This window comes from Barbus barbus (assembly GCF_936440315.1).
Source record: "Barbus barbus genome assembly, chromosome: 15".
Classification (NCBI taxonomy): Eukaryota; Metazoa; Chordata; class Actinopteri; order Cypriniformes; family Cyprinidae; genus Barbus; species Barbus barbus.
Window position 1 is genome coordinate 24,906,215 of NC_136743.1, and position 13,296 is coordinate 24,919,510.

Genomic DNA, 13,296 nt, shown 5'->3' on the forward strand with positions numbered 1-13,296 from the left:
ATCAAAAATGATTGATTATCCTATACCGGTGAATCCCTCTATATTACTGAGTGACGATTCTCTGTTGAATTTCTCTAAGCTACAAAAAACTGTTTGGCTGACGGGCTTAACATCTACAAAAAAACTGTTAACGCAACACTGGCTTCCACCACATAGCCTGGATATGTACAAGTGTTGATACAACTTTGTGACATTATAATGCTTGAATTATCCAAGGCTCGGATGAACTTGGCACAAATGTCTACATTAAAGATCTGGACTAGCTGCTGAGAAGATCTCCAAGTATATTGCACAAAACAACGATCAGGACTCAGAATGAATGCCTTAATGCTGTATTTTTTTTTTTTTTTTTCGCATTCTTGATTGCTGGAATTTATGTTTTATAAATCCTGTGGCTTTGGTTTTATGTTAACTTTTCTGTAAGGTACCCCATTTTAAAGAGACCGCAAGGGGAGGGTGGAGGGAAAGTTGAATTGATATGTGATATCATGTTGTTATTCAGGTTTGTTAATTGATATGTTGCAACTACTAACAAGTTATGTAAAGGATCGAAGAGAATCATACTTGAGGGTGCTGCTCCTCCAAGACCTGTTTACCCGTACATTGTACATACCTATGTATTTGCTTGTATTAATCCAGAAGTATACAGCAAAAATGGTATAGAGATTATTTCACTAGTAGTTTGTAAAACATGGCAGTCAGAACAGTTCAATCATGCTTTGTTTGCATTGGGTAGATCCAGACAGTAAACACTGACACTCAAGTCTTTGAGATGGGGTAATGTGAGGCCACTGTTTTCATAAGGCAAATTAATTATTATTAGCAATGTGTGATGGGTTATAAAATCGTTTGACATTCTTTGTTGATAGTTTAGTTATATATATTTTTATTTAAAAAGAAAAACTGGCATGCTTTCTGTAAAGGTATATCTCACATCCTATCTCATTCCTCCTCTCTTGTTATTGATCATTTCACCAAGTGCACCATGCCTAATTTATGACTTCACACTCTTGTGGGAAGGACAGGAAGAATTGGGTTTCACCTCACCCTGTCTGAACCATTCAAGTCCAGAATTTCTCTTTCTGTTTGTTGTACTGTGCCATGTTTATTTGTATGCATCTGATTTTCATTGGACCACATTAACCTTTGAATGAATGTACAAAATACACTGAGACATTCTTCAAAATATCTTCCAATATTTCCTGTGCAGCACACTATGAATATCTGAGAGCATGCAATATATTATTATGCCCAAATAATACTATTCTAATACAAATATCACTGTATATACACTGTATAATTATTTGAGAGCATTTAGGTTACAATGCATCACAATGCCCAAAAGAGTAATAATATTGCTAGTGTAATATTAATATCACTGTATACAAGAAAAATTGTCCTCTCTTTGGAAGTATTTTGAGCCTCTAACAGAATCGTTGCTGTACAGTAATTGTCTGCTAGGGATCAGCAGAGTCTGCTTGCTCTCATTATGCTTAAAATACACCAGGCCAGTGTTGTTACTTTCAAATTAGCACTTTCTCCTTGCGGAAATGTCATCTCTGTTCCAAAACATTTCTAAAGGGGAAGTTCAATGCCACTCATATTCTTCTAGGAAAGCAAAGATTAAAGCAAAGAGGGCAAAGATGAAACCGAGACTTACAGGAGAATAAATGAGACAGTATTAATATTATCACTGAGGCAGAGAAAATGCCAGTAGCTGCTATGATATGTTTTTTCCACTAGAGGGAACACATTCATGTATCCAGTACACTTTATATGAGAAGAAAGAAATGGATGGATGCAAATAAACAGCCTAATTATTTCATGAGGGGCATGTCTTGTTTTGTTTTATTTAGGAGAAGAACCTCATGGTGAAGGAATGCACACTGATAGCTGGATTGTGTTTTCTAAAGCCAGATAACCCTGGACACTGCTCATGACTGATGTCTACCTGGATATCTCGTACGGCCGATTATCTGCCTTTGCTAGAAGTCCGAAACCTCAGAGTCAGACACGATCATCTGAGTTACTACTTTCACAGCAGTGCTTTCCTCCTCCACATCTCCCTGCAGGTCCACGCATGCACAGTCTTCACTGCCTACTCATGAGGAAGCGTTTCTCTGTGTCTCTTATCTTGTACAGCAATATATACCCTGCCCCAGGGAAGATTAGCTTGAAAAGCAGGAAATTTGGCCTGATGCTATAGAATTAAAGTGGAACATTGGGTGTGAAGGATGATAAGTGTTCAGATTTTAATATTTAGGCATCTCTTTAAGGTAAAAGCAGGTTATAATGTTTTCACTGACAGTATTATAACATCAGATATGTATAGGCTACTGTGTATAAATCTATAAATGTTAGACAAAAATGGGTAGTTGATTATTTTAGTAAGTGATGAGAATCTGTAATTTGATTGTACAAACAGACGAACTTAAATTGCCTATTTTTCTTAACTAAATGTTTAGATTGGCAAGATGACCTATTTGGTGGGAACAGGTTTTTGCAAGAGATGTGCCAAGTTGATTTCACTTTAGCCAGTGTTCTTCCATATTATTCATGTTCAAACATTTACTATCCCTCTTATTTGCCAGGTCGAACATTTTTCTTAAACTTCACTAATTTACACACCGTCGCCACACGATTTGATCTCATAAATCAGCATCCAGACCAGAAATCTTTTGGAATCCATTTTCCAGGCTTTCTCGCGCGCTGTGGGTCATTTCTTTGATTGACATCTCTGGCATCCAATAATCTCAGAATCTGTCGCCTGGGTATCCAATGAGATGCGCCCGACTGCAAGAAGTGTCGTCGTCAAAGTAGTATTTGAATGTAGGTTATGATGAAGTATCCGAAATTCCCCTCCCCTCTATGTTCGCCGGCGAGGTTATGGCTTCTGCTTTGTTTAAATGCTACTCATCCCGAATAAGCACAATACATAATTTTTTTTCTTAAATACATGTTTAAACAATATTATTTACAGAACACAACTTGAGGAGGACGCATTTCCATTAAAATATGATATAACACGCTAGTGGTTGCACCGTTTTACATCGTGATTAGTTTTTTTTCGTCTCTCGGTTATAAAAAGCTGATCTACTAAATATGGATTTCCTGTTCTGTAAGAGGTTATGAAACTACAACGGCGTGTCTGATAAAGTTTTGTCTGTTTTGTGTGCATCGTCAAAAAAAAATGTGTGTGTGTGTGTGAAAATAGCTGTTTCTGCGTTTACTCGTAGTGCTAAGTTTAGTGCGAAATTCACAGAAAGGGGGGGGGGGGGGGGGGGGGGGGCTGCATCTGCCATGAAAACGTTTCCCAAATGCCACCCCATGCTTTAAAAACAACATTTCCTTAATGTGCCAGAGGCTTTCACACTTCGGCATGGTAACTGCCTGTGATGTAGGTGCTGTGTTTGGAGGTGATTTAGGGGTCAATATGTCTAAGCAGTTCGTGGACATACGACATTTGCTAACTTACTGATTATAATGATGAGAGGCACGACTTCATATTTTAACATGTTGTATCAATGTATTTGTTGAGGAAATGTGGAATTGCGTAGCACAGATAAGATATGTCTGTAGCGAGAAAAGCGGAGGTAGGAGGTGTGTCTTCTCTGGTGAAATACCGGCTGGGGGTGTGTCCTTTTACGTTTAGAAATACTTTCCATTGTTCCACTCTATTGCCTTAAAAATACGCCCCCTCGGAGTCCGCTGACCTATCAAACGCAAGCGACCGCCTCTCTTGCTCCGCCCACAAATCTATAATAAAGCCTCCTTCATCACATGCCGTCGGCATAAGAAAGCTTCATTACTTGATTGTTGGAGGATACGGGCGGATTATTCTTGCTGTTTCCTGCGCTCTGAATTTTGAAACAAAATACTAATTATGGCAGACACAAAGGTTGACTCCGCGACAGAAATCTCCGCAAAGGTAAGAAAAGACGCCTCTGGAGACACGAAATTCTCAAAAGCATGTTCTCTCTTTCTAGTTCAGATTTAACGTGAACGTGTAGCCTATTTTTGGCTGTAACCGGGAAGAATCGTTGATGAATTATTACAAGTAAACAAGAAAAAGTACACGATAACCGCTCTCTAAGTGGTTTAAGTGGATACATTTGTATCGAGCTCGTTAGCGCGTGCGGAATGAGAGCGCATTCAAACGCAGTTTCTCATTGTCCGGAATGTAACAGTCTGCGCGCGGGTTCTTTGTTTATAGAAGCGTGTCGGTTCCTCTTTGAACAGCGGGGCGATGTGTATCTGCTTTGCCATGATACATACTAAATTCTTTGTATTTCGTTTTTCAGATCTTGAATCTATATAATATGTTCCACAGTTTGCACATTTGTTTGTAGGTATGGCTTCTGTTACACTTCCGTTGAACAATGTTTTGATCACTCGTTTACTTGTAAATCCTCTCATTCATTACCGGTTAGTTTGTGGCAAACAGACATTGCTGCAGGTTTGAGGACGCGTTTGATCAGTCGATACTTCGGGGCTGAAAGTTTGCCGGTTCGTCTAGGCGTCTTGAAGCATCAATCGATAGGAAATCTCAAATATGATAAAACTAATTGGTCGCACATTTGATGGGTTTAAAGAAGCATACTTTTAGAAGTAATTACCGCTGTCCGGGTTTAACTCTTTGTCCGATAACGACTGAATCTGATGCAGGCAGCCGAGAGACGCTGCAGTGCATCGGTTTTAAAAAGCACAGTTTTGAAGTTTTCTGGAGAACAAACGAGCGCAGAAATGATTTACTCGAACCGTTTGACGCGGTGCCGCACGTCTCTCGAAAGCCCTTTAATCTCAGATACTTCCAGTTGATTTGATAGCCCAAACATTGAATAATCTGTCTAATGCTGTCGCTGTATATTTCCTAAGAGTTATTTTTCTATGTGTGACGGCAGCGTGGGCTCGTTGCTTTACTAGTTTGAAGCCAGAGACATCGGTGTATTTAAGGGGCGGTCCTAGTTTATTTGGTTGATTAAACGGCTTAAGGGCTAAAGATTATATAAACTAATTAATGAAAATGTTTGCGTAGGTAAGGCTGTTTAACTGCTTTTGCTAAAACTTTAACTGAAACGAAAGCAGTCAAGGCAAATTCAAAGAGCCAATGATAATCATGCCATTTATGACAGGTTGGTTGTTGTTTTGCCTACGGTTTCTTGTCAATTCTGCGACTGCGCGAAATAAATCCAGGTTAACGTGACGGTAGTGTTAGGTATGAACAGATCGTGAAAGCCATGCGTGTGCTTTCTTTGTCCTTCATTAGAGTTCGCATCGACTGACTGAACCACTGAACACTGGTTCTGAATTATCCTTCTTGATTGGCGTTTTAAATTTTACTTTTTTCGGGGCCGCGATGTGAGCCTTTGCTTTCTCGCCAAAATATGGTTGTTTATTGGATTTACCTTTTACAATACCCAACAGCCGCCGAATCCCACTTAAGTGTCAGATTACAAACGAGCTCATCACTGGGTAAGAGGCAGGAGTCGATGATGGACAGCTAAATTCTCTGCTGCAGCCAATCAGGCGTCAATGTCAGAGGGGCGTCATTAGAGATGCAATTTAAATTTGTGCGCATAGGGGGCGTTTTGCTCACGTCAGTCGTTATCTGCATAGACTCTGCCTATTGGAGACAGACGGCTCCAACCTGACGAAGTCAAATGTTTCAAAATATAATTTTTTTTTTTTTTATGTAGGACCTGAAGGAGAAGAAGCTCATTGAGGAGAAGGAAAATGGAAAAGAGGCCACTAATGGAAAGGTAGCCTAAATAAGTGCTTGGTTAATGTTCTTGACCTCTCTACTATTGAACTACTTGAGTGTTTCATAGAGATCATGCACCTTTACAATGACCTTTTCGAAATTGTGTGAACAGGAGAATGAAGAAAATGGAGAGCCTGAAATTGATGATGAAGAGGACGATGAGGTGGATGAGGAAGATGAAGAGGAAGGAGAGGGTATGTGCAACACTATTCAAATTTTTCTGACATGACAAATTAATTTGTTTTAATCATGTGGCTACTGGTCAACTACTATAGGTGATGAAGATGAGGATGAAGATGATGAGCTAGGTGGAGGAACAAAACGGACTGCTGATGACGACGATGAAGATGATGATGAGGTACAATCATGAATTGCTACCTAAAGAATACTGTATTGTCGTCATAGTACAAGTAAATAATTTTAAATAAAACTTTTTTTTTTTTTTTTTTTTTTTTTTTTCTTCAGGATGATGTTGACCCCAAGAAGCAGAAGACCGATGATTAAAGGATCGTTTCATATTGCTGAGCAGGTGTAGACGCCTCCGTTTTAACCCAAACTGTTGGAGCCAGTGGCATAAAGGACTCAAATACATAAAACATGGTCATTTTCAAGTTTGTCACCCATGTCAACCAACTTGACCCCCCAATTCAAAATTTTCTAGAGGACCGACCACAACTCAGATTTCCAGCGTTCACAACGAAATACGCAAGACAAGGATTTGTTTGTATTTTTATTTACATTTTATATTTTTGTACATATTGTGAAGAGATCAGCCACTTTATCATGATCTCCTGTGACCAAAACGGTGCTTCTTTATGGAAATTTTACTTGTTTGACCATGTCTCGATATTTCAACACAGACAACATGTATAAAATCAACAGCCATTGAACTCAGAGCATTCCAGTAAATTTTATGTATGAACTTTAGTTGTACCATAAATTAGTTTTTGTATGGGAGGGCTAGGCCAAAGAAAAGGAGTTTTGGTTTCTTTTGACTTTGTTTTGTCTACATTATTTGTTTTCCCTTGGCCTGTTTGTTGTATGTGTGGAGTTTGTTGTTCAACAATAAACTTTTATTTTGTGAGTTAAACCTCTTGTTTGTTTCAAAATCACAAATTTGCTGTTCATTGCGTGAGACCAAAATAGGTGTAGCTATAAAAATGTAAAGATGTCTTGATAATGCCTATCCTTCAACATTATGCGTTGACTCAAAGAACATCTGATGATCCACCTATTTCAGTTCATGAGACGCTTCAATTCATAAATTTAATTCCCATGTATAATTCTTTCAAAAAGCAGGTTTTCTGTTAGGTGTTCTGTTCTAAATGCTGATTTTACACATTTGTTTAGAAAGGGAATGCTAGTATGATACTGCCGGAAGCAGGCTTTTGACATGCATTACGCTTTTACATCCGTGTCCTCTGCCTTCACATCTGAGATTTCCCCACTAGACTTATAAGCGCAGGTCATTTGGCTCTGCAGACATGTACAGTGTGTGTGTGTTTGGCTAAAACACTGGCTGATGTCATGTCTATTTCAGGCTTGTATGTCAGGGTCAGGTTTGAGGAGAGTGAATATTTGTGGTCTAGACTGTAGAACAAGTGAAGGAGTGTGGATGTGTTTGAAGAAAAAATGGCATATGGCTGATTGGTTTCAGAGATATTTACTTAGAAATCCTCAAACTTCTATGATTCCATACACCATTCAGCTCAGAAAACAGCAGCTTATATGAAAATACTAAATATTACACATGGTATTTGGATTTTATTTTTCACCTCACATTTTGTCTTACCAATTCATGTCAGAATATCTCTCACACATTTACCAGTTTTTAGCACAAACATGTGTTTTGATCTTGATAAGAGAAGAGCTGCTTAGTCTAGACCGGATGGCAGCTGTCCACCAGCCTTCACTGAAGTGCATCTCAATAGGCAATCTATAAAACACGTGTTAATGCACGTCAAGATGTTGGCAACTGAGATTCAGTGAACTAGCATATCGAGGGATGAGAACCAGAAGGGTGTGTAAGTGACATTTTTGGTGAAATGGAGAAATATACATCAAATGAAAGCTCTAAATAGCTCTTTCTACTGGCAAAATACTGTCATCCATGAGTGTGCAAATGTGTATTATAAACCATTGAAATCAGCACACAAAGTCAGATCAAACTATGGTAAAATGTTTGTTTTGGCTCTCCTGAAAAGTTGGTGAAATGTCACTTACGCCTTTCCTCGATATGGTAACCACAAAACTCAAAAAACATTACAGAAACTCCTCTAAATGTCAAAATAACACTTCAGTATGCACTTAAGTTGGCAATGAACTGGAAATGAAGAAGTGAGCATTTAAAAACATGCACAAACTGCAACACAGTTGCAAAACATGGTTAGCAAATTAAAAAGTTAAAAAGATCTGCCTCGGATAGGCCTAGACGTTCAAATAGCCTAACTTAATATTTTATTATAATTTTTTTAAGATTTATTAAATAATCTTACCAAATATGCAGAGATGTAATAAAAACGCCCCGAATCGATGAATATCCAGTTTTAAAAAATTCTCCACGATCAATGTTTTTTTCCCTTTATGACAGCCAAATTAAAAACTAAAACGCTTTACGGATAATTAAAACGGACAGATCACATGTAAAACACGGCCCGTGTCATACTGAAGTTTTTGTAAAATAATAATTTGTCTATATCCTCATTATCATGTATATCTGGGCGGTGCGCAGGAGCTCTCGGTACATATGACCAAGTGAAGCGCATCCTATACAAATAAATCGTCCACCGCTCGTCTCGTTCAAAGCCCGTCCTCTTCTGCCTCCTACTGGCAACCAAAGCCATTGCACATCAGCTACGTCACATCAGGGTGGATGGAAAGGGTCTCGAGAGCCGTCTTTAAAGGTTAAACTTATTTTGAAAGTTCTGTGTGACCCGGATCAAAGATTACATCTCATAACACACGCAAATAAAATCGATATCTTTAGGAACTGAACATTATGCAAAATGATCATGTTTCATCATGTTTGAAAATAAAGATTTTTTTGCCTAAGATTTTTTTTCATATATATATAATAATATGAATTATTCTGAGTCATTTAATAAGACGTAAACTAAGTTTGATACTCCAAAGTACATCCATGCTTTGTGGAAACTTTTTTTGTTTGTTCCTCCTTCCAACCTTTTATTGAGCAATTGTTAGTCAAACTTTACATTCTAGCCACGGTAAATTACACGTCTTTGTCTCCGAACTCTATACAAATGCAGGTGGCCAGTTGCTTTTTTAAAACAGAGACATGACCAGCTGTACCCGTTGATGCATTCAACTGGGGATTGGGTGAGGGGCAAAATCCCCCCACCACTATCATTACTTTCCTCCCCCACCATCACCGCCTCCTCCATCCCCATCTTACATGCACACCAGATTGCCTTTTGTTACCCCACCTTTCTTGAACCAAAGCAGCCTTTGCTTAGAAACGTATAGTCAAGGGACATCTTGTGTTGGATTACGTCAAGTGCCACTGAAAGCAAACGGCAGGAGTTAATTGTCCCTGAAGGCAAAGCTGTGTGGCTGCTTGTCCAGCCCAATGAGATTAATTGTAATGAGTGTCCTTGTGAAACACGATAGCTTTGAGATAAAGGTGAGATGTAGGTGGTCCCCTCTTATTAGAGTTTGGGTGACATAATTAGGATTAATGAACACAGCAACCAACTCCATTCATGGGCACTTGAATAACCCTGGATTATTAGGCATGTATTTTAAGATTTTATGATCAAAAGAACGCTGTTTTGAGTTACATATATCTATATACATATATGATTTATTACACTGATGTAAAGAGAGACGCTCATCTCTTTATGCAAGTTGTGTGTCGTTCTCTGACCACTAGGTGGTCCACTTGTACAATTCTCACAGGGTCAGCATGTGTGAAACTGTACAACTGGCACAGGCGTCACAAGGCCTTCCCAAACCAAACATGTAACTCTTGTGCATTTATTTATTTATTTATTTATTTTTCATTCTGTATAGGATTTACATCTTAGTTAACATTTATTCATTTATTTTCATGCATTTATCCAAAATCCTTTTACAAAGAAGAACAAAGGCAAATTGTCAGAAAGCCCAAAAAATATTTGTAATATACAATACCAGTTTTATTAGACGACTAGATTAGAAAGCAAGCCAGAGAAAAGGAATGCAGAGAAAAAGCTAAACTAAACCCAATACACATGACATAGATATGTCCCTTTGCTGGAAGATAGGGCAGTGATGAAAGTATGGGGTCCTCTGTTGTTTTGTTTTTGGAAGGTGCATCTGAATAATTCATATGAAATGAAACAATAATGGAGGTTCAGGGCACTTGGAGGTGTACAGGGCCCTCCAGTACAGGGGCCATCACTAATCCTGCCTTGGAATACCCCGGGTCCCTTCACATTTCCGCTGCTAATTTCCTAGCCGTTGCGATCTGGGTGGATCACAGTAAATGACGTCATCTCCTCCCACCTCTGAACCACAGGGAATGAGTCTTGCTTTCTAATATTAGATTTTGGTAGGATTCCAGGTGCTGCGGTGTGAGCGTGTGAGTATGTGTATGTGAGCTCATGGATGGGATTGTGTCTCTCTGTGCTTGTGACACCCGCACTGATCCTATTCCAAGCTTGGCTGTTAATCGGCTTACTTGATATCCTAGTGTGTCTGTTACTTCTGCCTTCCGTCTCAGTGCTTTTGTCTTATCTTGCTGTCAGATCACAAGTGAAAGCTGCATCCACAATATACTACAGGTAGCATCTAGCCTTTAATCCAGGACCAGACTCTTTTGTTAATGCCTTTAAAGTTAATAAATATTATACAAAAGTTAGTTCTAGTTATCAAATTTGAATGCTGATATTTAGACCAACTGCACTGGGACTTTTCTTTGTTTGCATCACTCTGCTTGTCTGTGTTTGCATGTTCCAGACAGACTGTCAAGTGCATTAGTGGGGATGATTTTTCAGTGACTTTAATTATGGCAAGCCGTTTTGACTTTTATTCCTTCACATGATATGAATTCTTGATATCAACAATTAAATTTTTACTAGTTCAAATGCTAATTCTTGACATCAGGAATTAGATTTCTACTAGTAACAATGTTTACATTCATGTTGATATCAAGAATTAACATTGTTACTAGTGGAAATGTAATTGCTGATATCAAAAATTGCAATTGTTAATAGTAGAAATCCAATTTCTGATATCAAGAATTAGCATTTGAACTAGTGAACACTGAATTGTTGATATCTAGAATTCATATCCTGAGAAGGAATAAAAGTCAAAACGGCTTGCCATACTTTAATGGCAGGCTACAACAGTAGGAGGCGACAAATGACTTTTTACGAATGAGCAATTGAATCATTATACTCGACCTATACCTGATCTGTAAATGATTGTTGTATATTTTGTTAAGAATAATTAATCCGTGCATGTGCTTATCACTCTTTTTAAAATAAATTTCCTTGTGATGCATAATTAAAATAGCATAACCGGACCTTCTGGTGAAAGCGACAGACATCTCTGGCTGCATTCCACTTTGTTTTTTATGCCACTTGAATCACCTTATTTATTTATTTATTTTGTGAATTTGTTTGATGCAAAATTCTATATGTATAGGTGCATGGGGTTCTATATGTATATATAGGTATAACATAAGGTTCTTTGGAGTGGGGGTAAATTAAACGGGATCTGTGGTGATGTCACAATTGTGTTGCAGTGTGATCTATGGAGCAGCCTGAAGTGTACATATAAAGTAGACTCACTCGCTGTATCCAACAAAGTATAAACATGATGTAATGATTGCATCTGGTTGCCAGGGCATTGCAATGCAGTGGCTTTTGAGCTCTGGTGGTTGCTAAGTGTTTGATTGGTTTTCTTGGTGGTTACTTATTGGCTAATGTCGAAGAGTCTCTGTTAAATTTTGGTCCCTGGACATCCCTCAGGACCTTCCTTCAAGCAAGAGCACACCTAAAAAACCTAACCCTAAATATGAGCAACAATGCCACTTCTTCGAAAACTGTATCTCCTGATGCAGGCATTATCTGACATTCAGCATGTAGCTGACAGATAACCTTCATCTGCTTTAGCTCAATGAAACAGCCTGTGAAATGCAATAATTCACTTTGAGAAGGGCAGATGGATATTCCCCCAATCATTCCCCAAAGGAGTCACATTCCCGCACCATACATGAATTATCCCCCTTCCCCACACAAGATGATGTGAGACACAGAGATTAAATACTGTATCTGTATATCATTATAGAAAGTAATAGATTAGGTGAGGGGATAAGAATTCCTCAATTATAAAGCATATGTAAGAGATGTGTAATGAGTGAGGGTGAGTGTTGCAGTGTGTGTATGATGGAAGAGTTGGGTTCCAGTTGAGTGGGCAGAGAGCTCAGCAGAGTGTGTCATCTGAAACTCCACAGGCACTGCTGACTCTTAATTGACCAAAATGTACAACTTTAAAGATGAAGTGTGTCATTTCTGCACCACCTGCATTACTAAAGAGAATTGCACATTATTGCTTCAAAAACACTCCCTATCTGCTATTGGTAAGACAAACAGGTAGTTCCACCCAAATTCACTGTTCACATTCACATTGGTCAAGCCACTGTTATTATGTCCAGCCCAGTCTGGGTGCTTTTAAGTGAAGTGAAGTGAAGTGAAGTGACATTCAGCCAAGTATGGTGACCCATACTCGGAATTCGTGCTCTGCATTTAACCCATCCAACGTGCACACACACAGCAGTGAACACACACACACACACACCGTGAACACACACCCGGAGCAGTGGGCAGCCATTTATGCTGCGGCGCCCGGGGAGCAGTTGGGGGTTCGGTGCCTTGCTCAAGGGCACCTCAGTCGTGGTATTGAGGGTGGAGAGAGCGCTGGACATTCACTCCCCCCACCTACAATCCCTGCCGGCCCGAGACTCGAACCCACAACCTTTGGATCACGAGTCCAACTCTCTAACCATTAGGCCACGACTTCCCCACTAAGGCAACCAGCTTCAGCAGATTTTTGAGTTTTCTCAACTTGTGGTTTTAAGTTTATACAAGAAAAAGTTGAGAATCTCCTACAAAAATAAGTTGAGAGAACTCAAAAATCTGCTGAAGCTGGTTGCCTTAAAATTTTAAGTTGGTTGAACTTTCTTTTTTCTTTTTTTTACAGGGTGTATTCAGGAAGGGGTCAGCAAAGGTCAGCATGGCCCATGAAAACACAATTAATGTTTTCACACAAGCCTCGCAAGTCATTGATTGTATGTCACATTATTGTAGTAATGTCGCATGTCCTAGCCTGCCACATCACTGCAGACTGGCTGACCTCATGGCATGTACTGATTTGCTCAACCTAATCTTGTCATTATATATTAACCTTTTTTCCCTGTAATGGTCATAAGTCAATTGTGATTAATTGACCTTTTTTTGTTGTTGTTGTTGTTTTGGGTTTTTTTTGCCCCACAGTCCTATCAGAAACCACACATGACCACTGGTGTAGAGTGA

At 39.0% G+C, this 13,296-nt stretch overlaps 1 protein-coding gene across 1 annotated transcript; it reads left to right on the forward strand.

The window, feature by feature from the left end:
• Positions 1 to 3,788: 3,788 nt before the first annotated feature.
• Positions 3,789 to 6,845, forward strand: LOC306881135 (prothymosin alpha-A-like). The gene is made up of 5 exons (XM_079435055.1): positions 3,789 to 3,928; positions 5,697 to 5,759; positions 5,874 to 5,955; positions 6,037 to 6,119; positions 6,227 to 6,845. Exons 1-5 carry the CDS (start codon positions 3,884 to 3,886, stop codon positions 6,263 to 6,265), a joined length of 312 nt encoding a protein of 103 aa, XP_079291181.1. The 5' UTR covers positions 3,789 to 3,883; the 3' UTR covers positions 6,266 to 6,845.
• Positions 6,846 to 13,296: the final 6,451 nt, after the last annotated feature.

What these genes read in the sequence shown, in the direction of transcription:
- LOC306881135 (XM_079435055.1), top strand. Translation starts at nt 3,884, where the DNA reads ATGGCAGACACAAAGGTTGACTCCGCGACAGAAATCTCCGCAAAG. An exon ending in AAGAGGCCACTAATGGAAAG is followed by an intron (nt 5,760 to 5,873) that starts GTAGCCTAAATA and finishes TTGTGTGAACAG; the next exon opens with GAGAATGAAGAAAATGGAGA. An exon ending in ACGATGAAGATGATGATGAG is followed by an intron (nt 6,120 to 6,226) that starts GTACAATCATGA and finishes TTTTTTCTTCAG; the next exon opens with GATGATGTTGACCCCAAGAA.